This window comes from Stegodyphus dumicola, chromosome X1, assembly GCF_044657685.1.
Source record: "Stegodyphus dumicola isolate Sdum_Otavi_A_Nest chromosome X1, ASM4465768v1".
Classification (NCBI taxonomy): Eukaryota; Metazoa; Arthropoda; class Arachnida; order Araneae; family Eresidae; genus Stegodyphus; species Stegodyphus dumicola.
This window is the reverse complement of record NC_140780.1, coordinates 66,710,548-66,735,934: the sequence shown is the minus strand read 5'-3', so window position 1 is coordinate 66,735,934 and position 25,387 is coordinate 66,710,548. Positions and strand designations below refer to the sequence as shown.

The 25,387-nt window shown below is 32.3% G+C and overlaps 1 protein-coding gene across 8 annotated transcripts in view; it reads left to right on the top strand.

Annotated features, from left to right (window-relative positions):
* LOC118193211 (SH3 domain-binding protein 5-like) overlaps positions 1–25,387 on the top strand; it is a 94,706-nt gene that overhangs the window by 26,561 nt on the left and 42,758 nt on the right. For 7 of the 8 annotated variants that reach the window (XM_035364268.2, XM_035364267.2, XM_035364265.2 and 4 more), the window contains exons 3-4: positions 6,373–6,501; positions 18,630–18,791. In XM_035364268.2, coding sequence (XP_035220159.1) covers positions 6,373–6,501; positions 18,630–18,791 — 291 coding nt within the window. The remainder of the gene's footprint in view (positions 1–6,372; positions 6,502–18,629; positions 18,792–25,387) is intronic. The other variant, XM_085808043.1, reaches the window with a different exon arrangement.

Below are 25,387 nucleotides of genomic sequence, written 5' to 3'. Positions count from 1 at the left end.
TACATTGAAACTCAACAAGTTTCAGTGTAGTCAATAATTATTCAATAATAATTCAATATTATTTCCTCAATCTCCAGCATTTGCTCCTGCATTTCTTTACCGAACCAAAAACTGTGAAGTGGTCAAAAAAATTAAAGATCTTATATATCTCTGATATGAAGGCAGATCAAGCCTGGGAACGCTATTTGCAACGTCACATGGAAAAAAAATTTATTTAAAAAAATTCTTACCTCGTGCATTGGTAAATTTTTGTTAGTGCATGTTTGTTAGTGTTGTTCAATAATGATTCAATGCAGCACAAACGCAGTTACCAATTTCTTTTTCTCCAGAAATGAATTTTACAGAAGTGTAAATCCAATAACACTCATTTGGGAACTCGAAAATGCTTTCTAAATGACACTTGTAATAATTAAACTGTATTTAATTTGCTCTTCAATATCAGGATAATTATAATACTTAAAATGAAAATCTATATATTGTTTGAAGGATATGCTTGAATATTTTAAATCACTAAATTCTCTATACTGTGACAAGTCAATATAGGTAACTCTGATTACTTCGCTTATTTTTCAGTATATAACCTAGGTGCAAGTTTAAAAAGTTATTTTAACCAAAAAATGAACAAAATTGTCTAGTTGTAGCATAAAACATTTCGTCTGAAAATAAAACAATAAATTACGTTGCGTGGGAAAACTGCATACATCTATCTGCAGTGTGAAAGCGATTAGAATACTTCCATCATTCTATCGCCTAGAGCTTTGGAACTGGACCGAAAAGAAATGCTGACCATTTCTCTGCCTGCCAACAAAAGAGCACTAATCACCTCGTCGTTAAGACTCGACCTGAAAAATTTTACCCCCTTTCCGTAACCGCTGAGCGAAGAGCCCCCAGTGAAGGAACACAACTATTTTTCCAACCCACGTGAAAAGGTTAAAGATGGAGATATCAGTCTTATGTAGTGGGGTTGTTTCTTATAGTGTGGCTTGGGCCCAATTTTTCATGTGGGTGATATCATGACTAAAGAAGTGTGTATCGATATGTTGGAGAATAGAAAGAAGATTCAAAAGAGGATGTCATCTGTCATTGGATTTAAATACACTTGAGAACTTATGTCAAGTTTTAAAAAATAAAATTATATTCTTACTGAAAAATTAAAAAAAATATTGGACTGCATGCTAAACAGAATTAGTGCTAAAAATGAAAATTTGCTGCTAAACATTAATAAAGAAGTTAAATTTTTTGTAATAAATAGTTTTTTATTCAGTGACCAGGTTATTCTTTTTTTTTTTTTCCCCTTCTTTATTCCTCTTTTTTTAATCCACTGCATTGATGGGATAGTTGAAAGAAAACTTTTAACATGAAAACACCTCAATAATTAGGAATAATACTTACGAAATGAATAGGTTATATCACTAAGGCCCAAACGGTACACATTTTTTTAACCTAGAATTAAAGTAGTTATTCTTAAATATGCAAAATAAATAAATAAAATGTTTTTCTGTAATTGAATTGATAGTTGTAGCTAATTTCATGATTTTGTATTAAGAATTTTCCAAGTAATAGAGATTTCTGAAATAAGATAAATTTCTTAAATAATTTAGTAAATATTTCTTCAATAAATTTCATCAATGATTATTGTGTTATATAAACATTTGGAAGTTTTTCAACATTTGCATGTTGGGTAATACAGTACAAAGTCTGTAATACGGATGTCCATAATCCAGAATGATCTATAATCCGGACCTCAAAGCTACAAACTTTATGGCCATGTGTAAACGCATGTGCGTTTAATGTATAATGGACGATATAAGCTAGGCTAAAATTATCTAAGGCATTTCAGTTAATGTTGCAGATTGCGCTGTTCCTTAATCCTCTAATTGGATCCGGCTTATTATTTTTTGCAGACTGTTTGAACAATTTTATAAAATTTAAGCTTGAGCTTTTGATTATGTCAAAAAGAATTTCCAATTGTGGAGCTGCCAAAGGATCTACAAAGCGAAAGCATGTTTCGATGTCCATTAAACAAAAAGTGGAATTGCTGCAAAAAATAGATAAAGGCTTATCCGTCTCAAAATTATGCGAGAAGTATGGCATTGGAAAGTCCACTATATATGACACAAGAAAAAGGACCTTTTTGAATTTTTTGTGGAAGCATCTTAAACAACTTACATTGAAAAAATGTTTAATAAAGTAAACAAATGAATATTAACCTTCTTTTTCGTAAATTTTGATACCCTGTAGATCATAATTGTTCTTTATTTCATAAATTACGGTTTCATATTTTTAATTTTATAATTTCTGCATTCTATCTTACCAGATTTAAACTGATGATCTATAATCCGGAAAAACCCCTAATCCGGCGTATTAAAAACTTTGTACTGTATAATAAATAATTTTAAAAATAGTTTTAGGTATATACGTGGTATTCTACATTATCAGACTGTGATCTTCAAAAATTTAACAGCAGATAAGTATCTTATGCACAGAGATAAATTGAAGCAGTTGTAATGGGTTTATCTGTGAGACAACCTATTTTGTAATTTTAAACTGTATGATATTCATCATGTGATAAATTTGATACACATTTTTAACAGCTTGAATTTTCAGATTTCTATTATGAGAGAAGGTTAGGTGAAATCATATATTTCTTTGAAAAATAGCCATCTGGGTAATGTTTCATTGAGTAATAATATGCTGTGTATTTTTTGAAACATTTTTCATGGTCAAAAACAGTTTCATTTGGCTTCATTGACATATTACCCTATGAGAGGATTTTGTGATGTCAGTACTATATAAATTATATAGCAGTGATGTATATCAGATTTAAAATTATCAATGTGTGTGTTTTATTTAATTTTGCTTTTATTGTAATGTAAAACATGACAATGTCAACTTAAGAGTCACAGTTTGTAGCATGAGCTGATTCTTATTTCTTGCGAGTTTCTTATGTAAAGAACATGATGTTTTTAAAACTGATGATGATTTTGCTTTTGTTATAATTTTTTATAAAGCGGTTGCAGAATACCATTGCCCAGATCTCATGTAAAACAAACACTTCATTCACTGTTAATGATATGTATTATGCTTAATAGTTTTTAAATTACTAGAGTAAGTTTGTGTAATTATTTTCAGTCTGAATTTAATATTCATTGAGATAAAGAATATATTATTAATAATGTAGGTTTTCTACAGCAGAATTAGCTTCTTAATTTTTTGGTGGTGTAGTTATTTGATAGGTTTAATGTCTGTGTTCAGAAATGCATCTACTGAGCTGCCATTTTATATCATTAGTTTTCTTTCTTTATTTTTCATTAAATCAGGCAGGATTCTTGAAGTATCATTTACATCTTTTAAGAATTAGCATTTTAGTATTTTATATGGCTTTTCAATAACAGTATTTCTCATTTTAAAATGGCACTATGTTTTGCTGTGCTTACTCATTTGAATTCTACTACAAAGTAATCAAAAAAGTTCTTGTTTTTTTGTGTTCCATTTGAAGAAGCAGAAATTGAACAAAGAGACTCTCTCATCAGAAAAGCCTTGGAGGATTAGTGTAACCACTGACATGCACTATATAGGCACATTGTATACATACAACAATCACAGTCTGTCCAATGTATAACAGAAATGGAGGTATCAAAGCAGCTCATTATCAGTTTGCTGTATGACTTTTAAGTTAGACCTGTCAGCAGCCACGTCAATTTGCTGATTATGTTAAGCATTTGGGGAGCATGTCATAAATGAATGCACTGCCAAGCATTGGTTCCAGAAGTTCAGGTTGGGAGATCTGAGCCTTTGTGATGAACTAGATCACTACAGGTAGATCACTACAGGTTTTGGATAACAAGGTTCTGAAAGCAGGTGTAGAGGAAGACAGCAGTCAGACAGGTGGTGAACTTGCTAAACACTTCCAGATTTCTGAGGAAACAGTCAAACTTCTCCTGCATTGCATAGGAAAGGTATATAAAATGGAACAATTGGGTATGCTACGTATTGTTAGCAGCCAGTGAGAAACAGCAAGTGACAGTCTGTTTATCATTGCTGTCTCAGCACTGCAGTACACCCTTATTTGGTCAAATAATCATGAGTGACAAAAAGTGGGTCCAGTATGATACTCCTAAGCATAAAACACATTGATTGTCACCTTGTGATTCTGTGCCTTATACTTCAAGACTACCATTGCACACATTCGAGAACATGCTATCTGGGGGGATTGGTTGCCAAGTGGTAATACTGCCAATAGACCACACTATCACTGAGGGCTGTACTCTAAGCAGTTGTAACAGATGCAACATGAATTGCAAGGAGCCAACATCGGTTAAATGCCAGGATGTGTTGTACCTTCACAACAGTGCAAGACCATACACGGTAAGGATGAGCAGGGATACTAATTTGAGAACTTGGCTAGGAGACACTGCTTCCTGGACCTAATGCTTACAAATTATCACTCGTTTCATTCCTTTGACCTCTGTTGGAAATCCTTTAAGATTGAATTGATCTGCAACATGCATTTTGATTTCTTTGCATCCCAAATCCTCAAGCTTTACCACCAGGGTACAGCACAAGTGCAGGAACTTGGGCAAAGGGTGTTGGATGTGGATGGAAATTTCTTCAAGACCTAATGTTGAGTGTCTTAAGCTGTATGTATGTCTGTTTCTGATAGTCATAAATGACAGGAATGTTTTTCGTTACCTTGTACTTCTTTTAACGTAGCTGTTCCTAGTTGGTTGTATTAACCCAAACACCAATCATTTACATGTTCTTATTTTATTCCTGTGTAGTAGATTATAAATTCATCATTATGACATAGAAATAGTAGCTCAGAATTAGGTAAAATTCAACATTAGGCCGAATCTAATTGTGGGAAAGTTTGATTTTAAATGATTCATTTTTTTTTTTCATTATTGTATAGTTATTGTTGATAAAGTTGTGTATTAATTTGATTGTTTATATGTCTATAAAGATATTTCTTCAGTATTTATTTGATTTGAATTTGCAAACTAAACATTAACACTCACAATTCATTTCTGCTGTATTTTAGTTTAAAATCATTTCCTAATGTGTCCAGTGTTAAAGCTGAAATGTGCTGAAACTGGACTTAAAATTTCATTTCATGTGCACTGAAAAGTGGGGACATTGTATCCCTCGCTAAACTTTGTCAAATCGGAGATATTTTACTTCCTGCTAATTTTTACATGTGCTGTTTTAAAGCAAATTCTTGAAAACCATTTCGTATTTCTGGTTTCCAGTGCCTTTTAATAGTTACCTTTGCTTTTTATATGATGAAGATAATTTAACAGATATGAATTATTATCAATTATGAATTCATTGATCTGCTGTTACTTTTTCTTCTTCAAATAGAATCTCTAATTTTCTGTCCTTTGATCGTATTTTAATAACGTGCAACAAATTTGATCTCATCACACCCGATAACCAGGTTGTCACTCTGCTGAACAGAAAAGCTTTCAAAATCAAACATTGAGGGAAGGAAAGTTCTGTTTTGTCTTTCCTTCCCTTAATGTTTGATTTTCATTACCTTCTGTTGCTCAGGATTGAAGTTACTTGACAGAGCTTTTCCCTCTTTTGTTGTCAGTATGTACTTAAAAACTTTCTCTTTACCATTATAGACACTATTCGTTCAAAAACAAGTGCAATTATCATGTCATCTGATATGTCCTTTCTGTTAATTACAAATTTGCCCATGTATTTCATGAATTCAATTTCTAAGGTATTTTAACATCTGTTAATTCTATTATGTTTTTATTCACAACACAGTATAAAATGTTTGAATTTTTAGAGATTTTAGTGTGATTTATCTTATTACATTGGTGAAACTGAATATTGAAATCTTGTATTAAGGAACAAGAATCTTCTGTCAGGCAAGGAAAAATTAATAAAATGATAAATTTAATAAAGCTGTTGTTAATCACTTAATTTTTCTTCTAGTAGAGTTGTGAAAAATTTATTTGCTAAGTCAGACTTCTGTGAAATTTCCCACATTTATCAAAATCTGTGAATTGCTTGATTTAAAAATTGTTGCCCCATCCTACAAATTTTTAATACAGTCTTTGTCATACATTCTATTTTTTAAGTCTCTTGATGCTCAGTAGATAGCATTTTATGTTCCTTCTTTTTTATAATTATAATAAAAAAATTGTAGAATCATGACAGAATATTTAAAAAATTAGATTGGCATTTGTCGTAGTCTTTTGAAATTCATAGATCTTTTTCCTAAAATTAGCGTTAATCTAAGATTTGGATTTTACTTAATTTCTCAATTAAAAATTGGCTGTTTTTGCTGTATTCTTCAACTGAAAATTTGTAACTCATTAGGGAGCTATATATTTGCAATTTTTGTTTATTTATTATTAGGAAGCAAGATCTAATTTTAGGCTGTTACTGAGTGAGTCTTCTTTGCGAGTGAATCAATTAGCTAAGAAGTTGGGCTCATGTGTTGAAAAAGCTAGACCTTATTATGAAGCTCGAATGCACGCTAAGCAGGTTTGTGATCCGTATGTTCTGGTTTTCAAGTGCCTGTAATGTTAGATTTGAATTGAATTAATAATATTCTAATTACTATGGATTTTGATTTTATTTGGTAACTTAAAATTTATTAAAGTTTATAAAATTTAAAATTTCTGTCAGATGTGTAATGCAAAGTATTAAATACAAAGAATTTGAATTTGATACATCATATTTTAAGTTTAGTCTGGCGATGGTTTTTATTGTTTTTATCTGTTCTTATGTTTTTATTATTGTCTTTATTCATGTAGTTCTGTATGAGAAAATCTGTAATCTAAAAATTTTGTAATTAAAATTTATAAATTAAGATAAATTGAATAAAATTACATGGTAAATGTTGAATACCAAAATAATGTTTTGACAAAGGCTAGGAAAAATAATAAATTGTACTAGTACTTACCAGATTTAAAGGAGTGGAGCCATTGCCTACTTATTGGAAATTATGGACTCAAGTAAGAAAAAGAAAATTGTTTTAAAACTAAAAATTTACAATTGCATTTATGTAAAATGCTCAGAACTTAGAAAAAAATAGTGACAATATGTCATGAAAATATGGTGGGATTTATGTGTAATTATTGAATGTATTAACACATAAATTAGTGTTATGTGTAAGGGATTATTCAACAATTAGGAGTTAAAAAATTGTCAAAATGGAAACTAAAATGATGCTGAGTCAGCAGAAATGAATATGATTTAATACCACCAATATGTAATCACAGAGTATAATCCAAGTTTAAATACAGGCATACTTAAGAAAATCTGGAATTAGTATTACCACAGAGCAGCTACAAATCACAATAAAAACCAATCCTGAAAATACTTATTGTGTTTCCAAAAGGCTCTGAATGACAGTTTGAAGATAAAAATCTGGAATTAGTATTACCACAGAGCAGCTACAAATCACAATAAAAACCAATCCTGAAAATACTTATTGTGTTTCCAAAAGGCTATGAATGACAGTTTGAAGATAAAAATCTTCCAGTAAGGAAAAGATAACCTAAAGTACTATATTTTTTTGGAAAACATTAAAATGACATAGGAGAACCTCATTAATTAGAGATTTAAAAGAGTAGACCTTGGTGGAAATCTTACAAAAATTATCTTATTTGTGCAATGAATGTTGATCGCTTTGATTATAAAGAGTTAGGGATGACTGGCAATTGATGACACTCATCGCTGTTATGAAAGTGGACAAAATGTGAAGAGAGAATGTTTTGAATTCAAAGACTAATGAATGCATTAATGTTGAGTATGCACTAGTAATGTTAAGAAAATGAGAAAGGAATCAAGGTGATTAGAAGATTACTTAAGGTACTTAAGTAATTACTTACAATCCTCTATATTAACTGAAATTTCTTGGAATAAGTAAAGTATAATTTTTGCCTAGTTTAATAGCATCTGCTGTACATTATTGGCTATGTATCATGAGATTGGTGATGAAAGACAAGTTTTTTTGTTAAATTTTGTCTTGCTTCTATCGTGCACTGAGACAATTAAGCCTGAATTGTATTACACTCATGTCCATAAATTAAGGATAATGCAAAATCACGCAAAGGAAGAGTTAAAAGCAAAACAAATTTGACTTATTTGCAAAGCTTATTTATTAAACAAAAGGTAAAAAGTGAAAAAAGATGTTATATGTTTGATATTATTAAAAAAATTAGCGATTTTTTCTCCCTGGAGCAAATTACCAAAAAAACCTGTTTACAAAAAACCAATATTACATGTGTTAATACATGTAATACATTGTATGTCTCCCAGACGATGCAATACAGTCCGTACAACGCCTAGGCAGGCTGAGTATCAAATTATCGATCTGATCTTAGGGGATATTACACCACTCAAAAAGCAATGCTCTCCGAAGTTCCGGTAGACATGTAGAAGGAGGTTGACGGGCTGCAACTCGTCGGCCAAGCATGTCCCACACGTGCTCTACTGGATGGCCAGTCCATACGGGTGGTATCCTCCGATTGAAGGCTTTCGCTTACGATGTTTGCACGGTGAGGACGGGCTTTGTCATCCATAAACACCAATTGTGTGCTGTGTCACGCCGAAACAAACGTACATGTTATTCCAGAATGACGTCCTGATAGATTTGGCTTGTCATGATTCCAATTTGAACATGCAGGTCAGTTAACTGGAACCCAGAATAATTTCACCCCAAACGAGCACTCCTGCACCACCGTAACGGTGTCATTAAATGATGTTTTCTTGGTGGTAACTGGTACCTGGAGCTCTCCATATGAAAGTCCGGCGAGAATCAAATTGCAAGCTAAACCTGGACTGGTTGGAAAACATCACACAAGCCCACTGTTGCGGTGTCCACAATGCATGCTGTCTACTTCAGGCTAACCGCAGGCGACAGTAAGTTGCAGTAAGTGGAACGCATCTGACAGGTCTGCGAGCATATAGACCAATCTGCCCTAAGCGTCTGTACACGGTCTGCCTTGAAATTGTCGTACCAGTGGCTGAAGAGAGCTGACGAGACAGGTCTGTGGCTGTGCTCCGCCTGTTTCTTTTGGCAGTAACTGCCAAATACCGGTCCTCATTCGGCATTGTAACTCTGGGTCGACCTGTGCTGTAATGTCTGCTCACATTACCATCATCTTGGAATCGTTGCCAAAGCCTGGAGATGTCACTCTGGGCAATTCCAAGTTCGTCTGATACTTTCGGTGGGGTACGCCCACATTCCAGACGGTCGATAATTCTACCACGTAAGAAATCATCCAAATGTGTCCTTTGTGTCATAACTATTCGGTTATTGCAGTGAAATGCTTATAAAGCGCCTGCGAACAATTTTACTTCTTCGCCTGTATTCCTTATATATCACTCTCTTACACTCTCGTCATTGTGACGTACTATCGGTGTCATCTGGTTACTTCCTAAAATTTGCATATGATTATTGAAGATGTGTGTAGTGATATTACAGGTGTTATATTTATTTTAGAGTTCAATTTCTGCGTGACTCCGAATTATCCTTAATTTATGGACATGAGTGTAGTTTCTTATTATAATTACGTCAGATATATGAAATATTTGTAGGTGTAAAATCAGTGATGTTTCTGTGTAGAATGTTTCAGTGAGATGTATGCCAAGCAGATATGCAACTATAGAGTCAAATTATTGATCACACAAATCTATGCTAAAATGACTTTTTCTTCAATAATGAGGTATTTTATTTAGTGTCAAATTGAAATTAAGAATCGGGACTTTCCACATGTTTTATTATTGGGCGCATGCGTAAAGCATACAAAAATAAAAGGTTGGTGGCTTTGAGGTCCGGATTTTAGGTGTCCAGATCTTGGACTTTGTACTGCATTAATTTTCTCTATGTATATCTTAAACCAATAAACATAAAAACCTAGCACATTTGGATAAAAGAGATCTTATTTACTTTCTTCACATTTAAAATCCAAAAATGTTCTCTTAGAATACCCAACAGCCTTCAAGAGCTAGCATGAGAGTTCTCCTAGTATTCTATAATAATTATCCTTTTGACAGCCGGATGCTGTGCCAGTTACAAAATTGGATGTATAACATTCTCTGTAGTCTTCCAAAATATAATTCTTGTTTTCAGTCTAATACTTCCTCCTTCATCATTGTGTGTTGTCAAAGTTTCTAATTTTCTTTTGTTTAAATGATTAGAAAAATATTCATTTTATGTTAATGATATGACCTTCTTTTCTGCATTTTTTACTTCTTTGTCGGATAACTCTCCAATGATTCGCATAGACTTTACATCTAGAAAATTAAAAATAAATCATCTTATCCAAGCAATCAACTGCATCATTTTGTCATAGCTTGAAAAATAATAATTGTACTAACTTGATCTGTTATGTCAGCATTCATTATTTTTCTTTCCATCAGTTTTACAGATAGAAGAATGCTGATCAGATTTTTTCTTTGGATATAGAATATTCATCAAAACATTGTTCTTTGTTAGGCCAGCTAGATGAAGTTATAATAACCAAGTGGATCTCTCCCACCATATACTTGATAACAGTTGTCTAGCAGAACATCGCTGCAAAGACAAATCAACTGTATTCCAGGAAGGTATTTCCATGCAAGAGGATTCATTAAACTATTTATTTCAGTTGTTCACAAATACCGTTCCAAGATTCTTTCTGCTGAATCCACCCTAAAATGGCCGTGGAATCAGTCCAATAATTTTGTTTGGCATCTTTCCATTGAAGCTTTTCTACAACAGATGTGCACATTTGAACTACCACAATAGCAGCCATCAGCTCCAATCAAGGGTATAGTAATGGGTCTTACAGAAGCTACTCTGGCTTTATGAACTTGGTATTGTCCAGAGGTTTCCACATAAATGAAAACAGCTGCTGCAAAGGCTGAATTACTGGCATTACAAAATGTATGCAGAGCAATGTTTTGTCTGCTTGGATCAATCAAAAAACACTGTGAAGTGGTCATTTCTTTCAACAAATAAAGGTTTGGAACTAGCTCATCTTTTTTTTTTTTTAATTTTATTTTTTATTAGCGTCAAGTGTTGGTGGTATGTTTTCTTTCCACATCCTTTGCAACAACACTTTGAGTATCAGCAAAACAGGATATAATAAACCAACAGGATCGAATACCTTATGATTCTTTTGAATGAAGTTTCAAATTTATAGCTGTCTAAACAGTCTAGATTTATCATCAGCTTATCTTTTTTTTTCTATCCCATGAAAGTCCTAACATAGAATTAAATGGTTGAGGATAATTATCATTCGTATATTGCCAACTGCTCAAATTGAATTTTCCTTTACTCAGCATAACTTAAGGCATCTCAGTAAAGGGTAATATATGGATCATTTATGCTCATTACTAAATTATCGACATAGAAACTTGAAAGAAGGATCTTAACTTAATGTTGATTGTACCAGACATCATTCAGATATCTTCCCAGATGATAATCCAGGACAGTTCCAAAAAGAAAAGGGCTGCTCTTTACACCAAAGGTCAGTCTGTTGTGTAGCATTACCTTAATTTCTTTACAGTCGCTATCCTTCAACCAGAAGAATCTCAAATAGTTTCATACCTCCGGCTGAATGCTCATTTGCAAAAAGGCCTTTTCAATATCTACAATAACACAATAAGACCATGTTTAAAATATCTAAATGTGAGAAGTAGACTTGGAATGAGTTTTGATAAATTGAGACTGGATTCTAGACACTGGTTCAAAGATGGGGATCCAGTTTGCCTGGCAGATACATCGAGCACAGGATGTATTTTGGTATTACTTTGTACCTTGACTACAGGTCTGTGAGGAAGAAAGTGCTGATGTGAAACATGTTCATTTGTGACATTATCTATTATTTCCAATTCAGTAATTTTTTTAAGACATCATCATAGGTATCAAATAATTTTTTTGAATTTAGCATTTTAGTTGAGGCTTCAAGTCTTCTTATCGCTATATCTTTGTTGGTGGGGAGAGGTAAATGATTGTTTTTCCGTGGTAAAGCAGCTTCATACCTCCTGTCATCTTAAATTCGTAAGAATCTCCTTAAAATATTCCTTTCTAATAAATTCCTTTTCTTTTCATGATTTTACCATAACTGCATCGAATATTCCTAAGATCTTTTAAGAAAAAAGATTAAAAAAATATTGGCATCTTTCACAAACATGGTTACAGTCCTCATTGGTGTATTTTCCCTTTCATCATTCGTTGGCTTTTTTTCCAATCAATTTCTGACCTAGGTAAGTTTCTGTGGCTACTATATCACTAGAAAGTACTCATTTTCTTTCTGTGAAAAGTCAATCAGACACATCTGCATCAATTAAAAGTCAATTAATTAGTCCCTGATGAATCTTTAGTATCATAAATTGGACTGGAGCTCTTTAACCCAGAAGGTACAGCATCTAAAATTTTGTCTTGGGCAGAAGGTACAGCATGTAAAATTTTGTCTTCCTCATAAATATCAAAAGTTCAAGCAAAATTATCGTCTAGGCTCTTGAGCTTAATTTTGTAGACATTATGTAAATGTCAGATGTCCATTTTCCTCTTAAAAAGGCATGGCTCAAAATGTATTTCTAAAAGGTATCAGGCCTAGAGTAGAAATTAAGTACTTCCTCAAATACAATTTTTGTGATTGTTTTGTAAAGCTCTGGCACAAAGTGTACAATTATTTGCAATTAATTTTACATTCAGGAAAGTACTTGTGGTGAGTTACTAACACTAGCAAGATTCACAGAACTTTTCTTCGTTGTTAATTTCTTTTCCATTGCTGTTTAACACAGGTTTCATAACATTTGTTTTATTTTTGGTAGTTCCAAACACATAATTACTCTGTGATTTTTATATTTTTATTTGCGCAGTGGTGTCAACCTTTAACTTTTCGCGACGGCACATCTTTGTTTAAGACGCTCATTCGGGACGGAAGGGAATCGAAGGCAATCACCATACAGGACGGAGGTTTTGCATCACTAAGCCTAATTTTATATTAAAAAAAAAAAAAAAAACAAAAAAAAAAATTCAGAAAAAAAAGTTTCACTTCTAGCATCATAATTTTTGGTATCACTTTAGATTATTACTTGAGCTCTTATATATGTTAAAATTAGCACTTAATAACGTTATTTTCTTTATTTTACATGAAAATATACTTAAAAATTTCCTTATCTTGTAAAATAATTTTCGGAAGTGCTATTCAAATTATTCCAAAGTTTTAATTGATAAAATTAATCAATAAAGTTTAAAATTAATAAAACAACACAATAAAGACTATTTACAGTAAGAAGTAACAAAATTTAAAATGAAGACTGGATTTGGTAAATCTCAAAGCACGGAGAATTAACACTTTCTAACTCTTAGAAAAAGTATCACTTTCTAATTCTTTAGAAAAAAGAATCATCACTTTCATTTGCGTTAGTAAATGCTTCATTAACCAAACGAGGGTATTCTTCCTCTGATAAATAGCGCGGTCCATAATAGACTGGAGGTGAGGCTTTCCGAAATAAAAAGAGAAGAAATGAAAATATATCTGAAGGCAATGCAAAACGTAACAGAACTCCGCATATTAACCCTAAAAGACCGTATATAGTAGGGGAAAAATACAATAAAAAAGGAATTAGATATAAATCAGACATGCTAATATTTATATTAACACGCAGCGATTTAAAGAGCCCACCTCTGTTTACGCCCCCCAACCCTCACAACAGTTGATGAGTAAAATAACAAAGTCAGACAGTATATATCAAACTCAAGGTCATGAACCTAAAACTGCGTTCATTTCAAATGTAATGGACATAGAATGCCATCTAGTGGCCTTCAGAAGAACGTTCCAGCTTAAAATGCATATAGACATCATCCGTCCTCGGAATGCAATCTCTAGTGATGCGTGGATGGAACGCCTGTTCTGAAAGGGTTAAACAGTGAAAGCAGTACCTTTTATCTGTTAACCCTATGACGCGCGGTGGTCGCGCCCTGAAACCACCAATATTCGAATTTTTTTCTCCTCTTCTTTTCGAAATTTTTGAATGAAAATCAATTGATTACTGATCTTTTACCTCTAATTAACACAAAATGACTGCAGATTCATACATGTTGGTCTCAGTACTTCAAATTGGATGGATGCCTTTTAAAATTCGTTTTTAATGAGACAAAATAACTTCCTTTCATTAATATAAACAACTTTAAATTTCAAAAGTTATTCATAACACATTATGATTTCTATCATAAACAATAAAAAATAGCAATAATTAAACTGCATATATAAAAAAAACCCTCTATATGTATGGCATTTGCTTTGTGGTTTCAGGGCACGACCACTGCACCACTAGAGCATTGTGCACTGCTCTTGACAATGGCGTTTGCTTGCTTCTCAAATAGGAATGTTTATTTTTACCCGGATATAGATAAGGGTTTTTGAAACCACCTATTTATTTTATTACTAAAAAATACATGCACCTGCCCAGTAAAAAGGTCTTTCTTTTCCAGAGACTTTTCTCTGACCTCAACACACTTGCTTCTCAAGCTAGTATTGTGATTTTATAAATTATTTCCTGTGGTTTAAATTTAATGTAAATATACTTTGATGTAGTTAAAAATAAAAATCGCATAAAGTTTTATTTAATTTAAAAATATTTTCTGAATATTTTGGGACGAAATATGAATAAAATAAGTATGAATGGGAAACAAACGATCTGTACTAAAGCCAAAATAAAAAACCAAGCCCTCCCCTCCCCCATTAACATAAAAAAACACAAATTTCATGTGCCAGATCAAAGAAACTAAATAACACTGGACATATACCAGGGAAATTTAGATCCAGGCAGTGTGCATTTTGTAGCACAAGGAAGAAACCTCATAAACAATTCATGTGCAAAACATGCATGCACCAAAAAGACAAAACATTCTTTGAACAGCGTCACAAAAAAATTTGTTCTTTGAAATTAAAAAAAAAACAGTCTTATTCTTATTTTACTGAGTTTTTTTAATCCATTTAGCCAAACGTCCTTATTATGTAGGTACTTATATTTTCACTGCTATAAAAAATTACATAAATGTTTATTTTTAAATTTTTTCTGACAATTTACTTTGTAAAATAATGTAAAAAAATTATATATAATGCAATTCTTACACACATTTTTTTTAAATTCGTAAATTTCGCCATTTATTGGAAACGCCGCACGGAGAAAGGTAAGTTTTTTTTTTCTCCAACTACCTTAGTAAGTGTGAAAGTCCTAGACGCACGGTGGTTTCACAGTGCGACCATCACCCACAGAACAATGGGCAAGAATAGATTTTTTTTAATTCATATATTATTTGTCTCTAGGATCATAATATTCAATTTCTAGAGTTTTTAGTTAAAAAAATTATAAAAATAATATCACACGCGTCAAAGGGTTTAAGTTTTCTTCTTTTTTGGTAATGTCATTGTTTGAGCTTTAGAAAAATTAAGCGAATCATGTTTTCTACTGCAACACGTGCACTTCTTAGCAGGAGAATCAGTACTTGCTGCCGTTGATAGTTACATTTTGGGTCACTTTATAAGGTATTTCTCCCGCCTTCTTGGAATGGTGGTCTGCATGCTGGGCACGTATTCCAGAGGTCTGTGGTTCGATTTACGGCGAAGGCATTGCTAATTTTTCATTTTGCCTGCTTCAAAAAATCTTAATGTCTCTACAATGGTGCCCAAACTAAAAAGGTTGTTCGATGATGATTCTCCACACCCGGGATTTGGCGATTGGGTCCCCTAAAAACCCCAGTCGCCCTTTAAAAGAGGGAGTATAAGGTATTTCTCCCGCCTTCTTTGTATGCTTTCGTGGTCTGCACGCTGGGCGCATATTTCAGAGATCTGTGATTCAATTCCCGGTGAAGGCGTTGGTAATTTTTTATCTTACCTGCTTCTAAAAATCCTAATGTCTCTACAACTTAACATTTTGGGTTTAACACTTGCACTTCTTTGATAGGCTCTTAAAAATTCCGAGGGTAAGCAAGACTCAACTAAAGTATGAAGAAGTGCAGCATGTTTATCTGTTAAGATGCCAAGTGTTTCCAGAAAACGAATTTATTGTTCCAGATTATCATATAATGCACATAAGTTATTAGAGAATTTACTAAAATTTGCATTTCTAGATCCAAGTTAAAAAATTCTTTCACATAAACTGCCACTTGCAAGTTATTTTGACCAAAACGAGTCTTAAAAAATTCTATGATCTTGGCATAATTAGCAGCTGTAGGGAGGAGGGGGACTTTCTATAACCTCCCTTGCATGCAAACCCTGAACAATACCTTCTAATAAATATTGAAATTTATCATTGTCAAATATAATAGTATCTTTGTCAATTTCTTTCAACCTGACTATTCCTGAATTTCACCATCAAATTTTCGCAATTCAAGCTTTGGAAGTTTAAATGTACAACAGTGAAGGATTTTGTAAATGCAGCTCTGTGAATCTTCTTTTCAAGTTTAATATCTTCTTTACCTTCCATTTTTTATACTTTAGAATTCCAAACAAGTGTCTCTTGCATCCTGCTGAGGGGTAACAGAAAAATGTTTGCTTATGCGTCAGAGTAAACTAGTAAACTATTATGATAACAGTTTGGTACGGACTCTTAACCCTTTCAGGACGGGCGTCCCATATACGCATTCCCTAAGAACGTCTCTTACAGCCGGGCGTCCCATCCATGCATCACTAGAGATGGCATTCAGGGGAAGGGTGATGCGTATACGCATTTTCAGCTGGAACGTTTTTCTGAAGGCCACTAGATGGCATCCTATGTCCATTACTTTTGAAATGAATACAATTTTAGGTTCCTGACCTTGTGTTTGATACATTCTGCTTGATTTTGGTATTTTACTCATCAACTGTTGCGAGAGTGGGGGGGGGGGAGAAAGCGTAAACAGAGGTGGGCTCTAAATCACTGCGTGCTAATGAAAACATTCGTGTGTCTGATTTATATCCAATTCCTTTTTTTATTCTATTTTTTCCCTCTTCTGTGTATGGTCTTTTAGGTTTACTGTGTGGAGCTTTTTTACGTTTTACATTGCCTTCAGATATATTTTCGTTTCTTCTCTTTTTATGTAGGATAGCCTCACCTCCAGTCTATTATGGCGGGAAGGTGCTATTTATCAGAGAAAGAATACCCTCGTATGGTTAGTGAACCAATAACTAACGCAAATGAGAGTGATGATTCATTTTCTAAAGAGTTCAAAAGTGATACTTTTTCCAAGAGTTAGAAAGTAATATTTCTCCATGCTTCGAGGTTTACCACACTCAGTCTTCATTTTAAATTTTGTTTCTTCTTACTGTAAATAGTCTTTATTGTGTTGTTTTATTAATTTTAAACTTTATTGATGGATTTTATCAATTAAAAATTTGAAATAATTTGAATAGTGCTTCCGAAAATTATTTTACAAGATAAGCAATTTTTTTAAGTATATTTTCATGTAAAGTAAAGAATGTTACTATGTGCTGATTTTAACATATATAAGAGCTCGGGTAATAATCTAAAATGATACCAAAAATTACGATGCTAGAAGTGAAACTTTTTTTTTATGATTATTTTTATAAAATTAGGCTTAGTGATGCAAAACCTCCATCCTGTACTTGGACTGCCTTCGATTCCCTTCCGTCCCGCACGAGCGTCTAAATAAAGTTGCACTGTCACGAAAAGGTTAAAGACTAATAAACGTGTTCTAAAGTTTTATTGTTGAAAATAACTTTGGATCTTAAAGAAATATGTCACTCATGTAAATAACAAAGTATTCTTTTAATAAGCCTACTTACTGCAAGCAAATATTTTTGGTTACCTTCTATAGTTATATTCTATAGTTGTCGCTTATAGAATTACCAAAAATATTTGGTTATTGTTGCCACTTCCAAGAAGCAAAAAACTAGCAATAATTATTACTGGCCAAACAACATTAAGTAGATACAATTAAATGAAAGTTCGTGTTGCATGTCATCTAAAATCTAACAGTTGCTATACTAATATCTGTATACTAACTTGGAATCTTTTAATAGTAATTGAAGATGATTTGAAGCGGTGGTAATAATATCTTCAGGCTCTGTGGATAGGCTTAACTTGGATTTCATCAGAGAAGAAATAAAAGAAAATTGACAAAAAGGCAGAATGTGCATTGCATTCTAATGTTGTCACATTGTACCTTGTTTTATACTGTTTGATGATGGAAAACCCATTTTGTTCTTCATTTTTATGGTTGTATTGATTGTGAATTTCATTTAGATGATTGTTATTGTATCTAAACATCATATGAAAACCCCATATCTCACTTTCTGGGACCGCATTGTACTCAAAATTTCTCATGTGTCAACAGTAATGGTTATGTAAATGTTAGCATTGATATGTCTGTTGTTTCTGACTATTATGTGCCTAAGTTGGTCCTGAATAACATACAAATGAGCACATAAATGTTTTCATCAGTTGTAAAGTTTGTTTTTAAGTATAAGGATCACCACCAGTAGTATACAGTTTTTTAGAGAGATTGCTAGTCCTATATCTGTGAATTCTTCATTACATTATCTATCATTTATGCGTCAAGATGTATGTAAGGAGAAATAACTCTAGGAGCTTTTTAAAGCTATTTTGTTGTTTTGTGATATTAAATTTTTTTTGTATGATATTTATTTTTCTCAAAAATGTAGCTCCAAACTCAAACACAGAGAGCTGCCCTGCGGTATGAAAGAGCAAGTAGTGCTCATGCTGCAGCAAAGGAGATGGTTTATTTAGCAGAAGAAGGTTTGAAGAAAGAAGGAAGATGTTTTGATCCTGCTTGGCAAGAAATGTTAAATCATGCTACTCTTAGGGTAAAATATTTGCACATTCATTAAATTTATTACAGTTGTTAAACTGCATACTCATAGCATGAATTCATAAAATTTATTACAACAGCATACTCTCATAAAATTTTTTGTAGTTATTTATTTGTATTTGGGAACAAACTGTATAAGTTCTTTGTGTATTTAATGTCATATATTGGGTATTTAAAAAGATAATTTGGTTTTATTTCCTTAAATATACAATTCCAGTAATGTTTTTCAAAACAAGGTAGAGAAGTTTTTGTAAATAGTCTCATGTGGATAAAGGAGGGTTGCCAAAAAATAGAGGTTTCATGTGGTTTGCACAAGGTAAAAATTCAGTGAAGTCAACTTATGCATTAATTCATACTTATGATGCATTCATGTATATACCATATAAACATGAATGGATAAATTCTGCAGTTGCAGATAAAAATCAAAAGGGCAGTTTAAAGAACTGTTTTTCAGAAGTAAGGGTGTTTGGAAAAACACTTTTAGTAACTATGCTGCAATGTAACTTAATCTTTTTTATGAGGACTTGATTAATAATTCAGATTTTGAAAAACTTTTTTTATAAATTTTTATTAGCATTTTTTATTAATGTTTTGTTTAAATATTTTAAGTATCTTTTTTTTATCCTCAGTTCTTGTCAAAAATTTCATTTAATTTGTATTATGTATATATACTGAAATTTAGATTAGTATTTATATTGAAAGCTTTTCAGCAAAAGTCTTGTCATTTTAAAAAAAGAAACTAATTTTTTGACCTTTCAGAATTTAGCAACTGTCGTAATACAACAGAGGTGATTGTTTGACAATTATGTATTAATATGATAGGTATAACTGCTCCCCCATTGCCATTTGATAAACACTAAATTCCATTCTAGAATTTATTTCTAATAGTTTTTAAAACAATAAAGCTGTCATTCATGACATAATATTTTTACATTTAATGGTGGAAAAAATCCGATGTTTAAAACTATACATAGCGCTGAAAACTCAATGAATTTCATTTCTGATTTTGTTTCTTACATAGATGGAATGAATTGTAAGTTTTAATTTCTTTTGCATTGTAAATGTATTTTTTATGCGTGTAAAATAAATACTTAACTTTTAGCTAGTTATATTTGTACTGATGTATTATTGTAAATGTATTTCAGTGTCAGTAACTGCAGTTATTTCAGATGTACTATCGCTTTTAGTAACTCGTACTCTTTTCATGTAATTAAAATAGGAAATTTATTTGGACTTAACTAATTCTGTAATACAAATGACTGCTGAAGATAATGTTGATTTATTATGTAAATATAATACAGCAAGTTTTCTTAGTTTGGCTAAAATGTAATTTGAACATTACTGAGGAGATAGACTCCTATTATACTTATAATACTAATGCTTTGGGAATTCAAAAGTAATTTTTTATGAGAGTCATGTAATTAGCAAATTTTTGTGTTTTCAAGTGGGGCCACAATTAATTTACCCTCAGCATAGCCATCATGCACTACGCAGCTACACTGAAATTTTCTTAAATCATACCTAGAAAACCTATAACAGTCAGGGAATTTCATTCTTCTGTTAGAGTAGCAATCCTGTGCTATGCATGTGGGAGTAGATGTGTCTGAAAACATCATGATCCAGTTCTTCAGTGGGCATTGACTGCAGCTGCAGGTTATCTAGCACACATCAGCTAGTGAACACAAAACAGGATCGAAACAGTTGTCTGCATTTCTGGAGTGGGTAAACTGTAAGACTGATGTGTATTTTGAAGTTATTTAAGGCTTTACAATCTTTTGTTGTAGTTATGTCTGTAGAAAAAATAAAATACTTACATATTTTCAAAAAAACATGTGCATACCTGCCAACTTTTACGAATTTTTCGTAATTTTTACGAAAATGCGTTTGTCTTTACAATTTTACGATCGTAATCCATTTTTTACATTTTTTTCCTTTTTCAAGTGTTTTTAGTGATTTTTGTCGAAATTTTAGAATTTTTCGCCAATTGTATCATGTTTTACCGCCAACTACCGACTACTTCGAATCCAGTAACCTGCGGTTTCTCCCAACTCGCCGCTTAACCAGCCAAATTCAATGCGCTGAACTTGTTTCTCCCACTGTTTTCTTTGTGGGCGCCAGATTATTTTTTTCGCGTTCGCTTCAGCATCAAGGGAATTACTCAGCGAGCGTGGATTGTCGCATTCTGTTTTTTCTTTTTGTTTGCATGGGATACGAATTTTCTTAATACGTCATTGTTACGAAATGAGTTCAAAAACACCGTATTCTCAATATTTTCGACCTGCCTACAAAGCCTAATTTCCAACAATTAAAGAATCCTTCAAAGGAAATAATTATGCATTTTGCAACGTGTGCGTGTGTGACTTCATAATAAGTCACGGTGACATTGTGAAGCATGTTAAGTCTAAAAAGCATGAAGTTAATGCTTCGGCTTCGACAACAATCAAGATCATGAGAAAAAACAATTTTTTTCAATGTGTTAGAAAGTACTTTTCCTCAGCCTGTGATTACATTGTAAGGAAGTTTCCTTTGCAAAATGAAGTTCTTTTAAATGCTGAAGTGGTAAATTTGAAACAAATTGAAAATTCATCTTTTGAAAAGATTCGTCTTTTTATTGATAAATTTCCATTTTTGTTAACAATTAAAGAAAATGAATGCCATAATGATGCTTTAGATGAACTACAGAACCAATTTTCTGCTGCACAGTTTGAAGACTGAATAATTTGAAGTAATGCTGAGTGCAAGAGAGTCTTCAGTGTTGTGAAGAAAAACAAAACTATGTTTCGTTCTTCAATTTCACCAAAAACTCTAAAAAACATTTTAATTGCTAAATGTTATGAGGAAACTAATTGTTATGACAGGAAATTTTCCAAAGAATTTTTGGCTAAAGCCAAAAAATGCACTCTAAATTCATTGCAATAATTGTTGTTTTTTTTTTTTTTTTTTTTTTTTTTTTTTTTTTTGTGTGTGTGTAACATTAAGTTCTTGTTTTATGTTTCCTAATAAATTTTTTAGTTACTACTTAATTGAGATTTACTAATGTAAGTACAATTTTCTTTTTTCTATTTGTGTAAATTGTTATTTTTTTAATATCAAAGCATGATATTAATTCTTCGTGTTCTTCTGAATTTTGGAGAAATCTTCTGAATTTTTATCTTTAGGGGTTAGCAGGTATGCATGTGCATTCAAACCTCTATTTATCCCATGAAAAACTGTCCAAAATGAATATTATGATAAAACACGATTTGAGATAAATTTTAAATGTGAAAAGTAGTGAAATGGAATATAAATGCAAAATTATGTACATTAATGTACCCATTGTTTCAGTTATGCATGAAAATTACATAACTATATTAAAAAAATAAAGTTACTTTTGTTTGTTTGAATTTTTAGAAACAACATTTTATGCCATAATTAGCAAGTCTCACATCTTTGTAATGCATGGAAAACATCTTCTGGTACATTTCCTTTAACCCCTTAATCGTTGCAAAATTTTTCCAAAATCATCATTTTTTTTATTAATGTTTTTATTGCTTATGAAATTTAAAAGAAATTCATATAATAAATGCTATATTTTTCGTTAAATTTAACAGTTTTATTAAATATGTAAAATTTTTTATTAACTTACCTTGTTTTACTTTATATTTCACTTTCTTCTTATACCCAAGCTAGGTACATGCAAATTCTGGAGAGAGAAAAATCACGTACATTTAAATAATGCACACTATTATCTGCAAAAAGGTGATGCTGTTATTCAACATCGATAATAGCTGTAATATTTTTTCAAAAATTTAACAATTTTTCTGGGTATGGTAAAGTTTGAAAGGTTATATGCACAGTCCTACATTCCAGTCTTTAAAACAATACCTCGTTTCTCTCTTAATTCGTTTTCCATTTGCATTCTTCTTTGATGAACACACTTTATATTCTGGAAGGGTTTTTTTATTATTATTTTTTATTCTGTATATGGTATAGGTTCCAAAAAATGTCGTTCAAATAAACGATTTGATGGCACTTCACTCGATGGACAACCTCGTCTTGAAAAATTGATAAAAGGATGATATTTGTCAATTTCATCGATAAAATCCAGTCTAAACTTTAAATGTGACTTTTTTTTTTACCTACTTTTTTTATAAACTTGAAAAGCATTGAAAATGGCTTGGTCTGAAAGGTGAAGGAATATTTTTTCCCCACTGTTTCTTGCTACTTAATAACTAGAAAGGTATTGATATACAAAATCCCCACCTCCCATTGTTTTATTGTAGTCAATTATTACCTTTGGTTTTGTTTTCAGTTTTTTACTTCAGATCATTACTTCAACAGAGTCAGAATTATGAAAAAATGATAACATTGTTACGTCCTTTTTGTCCTTCTCTTTGAGAGCGAGGATTTTGCCATGTCTAAATATAAATTGATATAACTTCCTCAGTTGTTAATTTATTTTTCAATGCTAAAGGTAAATCCTTTTTGTTCTGTCCAACAGTTCCAACCACATTAATTCTGGTGAAGTGTAATAATTATCTAAGGTGATGCTGTAGACTTGATTTAATAATGGCATCATCAGAGTCATAACAACTTGTGAAGGTGCCGAGAGAAATCAGAATTTAGGGTGAAACAAAGCACCTTTACCAGTATATATAATAAATGACCATATGTAACCAAAACTAGATTCACTTAGCATGTATGTTTTGATACCAAATTTTCAAGGGTATGTATTGGCGCCAGGATAAACGTCCTTTGTACAACATCAGCGTTTTATCTATGGTAATGTCTCTTTCTGGAGCAATGTTTTTTGATATACTTTATTCAGGTGCTCACATATAGGCCAAATTTTGTAGAGTTTCGGGTTAGGATGATTTTCAGAATCGTAAGAATTGTTCACAAAATGAAAGTATTTTTTTATTTCACAGTATCGATTAAATGACATAATTTTATGGAAAAAAAGGAGTTTCTACTGATGATTTCTTAGTCCAATACATGCTTTCTTCAGAGTGTTTATAATACCTTGTAAAACTGAAAGCGAAAGGAACAAATGCATTTCATGTGCCAATTACAGGTTTCCATTCTCTTCTACCTTTCAGTTTCCTTTTCCCAACAACATTACCTAATTGCTCAGCATAACAATTAGTCTCTTTTACAATTATATCCACTGTTTCATCATTTATAAAATGCTCATAGTATTGTAAAACGCCTGCACTGGTTTGGAATAAAATATTAAATGTAGGCAACAATTAGGACTGAAAATGGGGAGGACAAATATCTGGGACATCTGCATTTGCCATAATTTGGTTCCATTGGTGCCCTGGTAAATGTGGCATGAGATAGTTACTATTGTCTCTTATCTTCAGAATCAAAAGCATCTGAAAGAAAGCTGCCTTCTGAATCACTTCCCGATTCTTCAAGACTTAAATTCTCTTGTTCACTTGAATTATTCATTTTACAAACATTAAACACAAAAAAGCGATTAGCTGCATCCTTTCTAAATATGTTCTTCTTCAATGGCCAGAAAGCCCAGGATGGGCCTTTGCCTTCATTAAAATCGAATTCCAAGCTCTTCTATCCTTGGCCATGGACATCCAATTAGTTATTTTAAAAATCTTAAGTCTGTTTCCAAACAGTCGAGCCACCTAAGATTAGGTCTCCCTCTTTTTCTGGTGCCGAATGGTCTGGCTGAGATATTTTTAGTTACACGATTTTCATCCATTCTACACAGGTGTCCTGCCCATTTAATTCTCTGAATCCTTATATATTTTATTATATCTAGCTCTTTAAAGGATTTATAGAGTTCAGAGTTAGTTCTTCTCCAGATATTGTTACATCTTATGCCACAAAAAATACTTCTCAATATTTTTCTTTCAAAGACAAAAATGATACTTTTAGCTTTTTCTGTCATTGCCCAGGTTTCAGCAGAGTATGTAAGAATGGGTCTGATTAAGCTTTTGTAAATTAGAATCTTTGTTTTTCTGCTAGTGAAGTTATTAGACTTCAAGTATTTTTTTAGACTGAGAAAACATCGGTTACCATTTGTGACTCTACTACGGATCTCAGGCATTAAATCATGGAGAATATTAACTTCTGATCCTAAATATTAAAATTTGCTAACAGTTTCAAAATTTGTAATTCCCAATTTCAAACTAGGGCTACTGTTATTACCACATGGCATGTACTTATTTTATTTTGGTTGATTGTTAGATGCATTTTGCCGGCTGCAGTCTCTAGAGATGTAACAGCCTCTCTAACTGACTCGGGAGTGCATGCAACTGTGTCAATATCATCAGCAAACACAAAAATCTGAACAGACTTGTTAAAGATAGTTCCACGAGTATTAATGTTGGAGTCTTTTATGATTTTTTGGAGGGCAAGGTTAAAAAGCAAGCAGGCCAGTGCATCACCCTGTCTGAGCCCATTTGAAACAATAGACTCAGAAAGATTATTCTGGATTTCAACCCTAAGCTTTCTCTCAGTAAGAGTAATGGTGACCAAATTTATAAGTTTTTCAGGTATAGCGAATTCTCTCATAGCTTCAATTAAATATTTTCTGTTTACCGAGTCATAGGCAGACTTAAAATCAACAAAAAGATGGTGCGTTGTAAT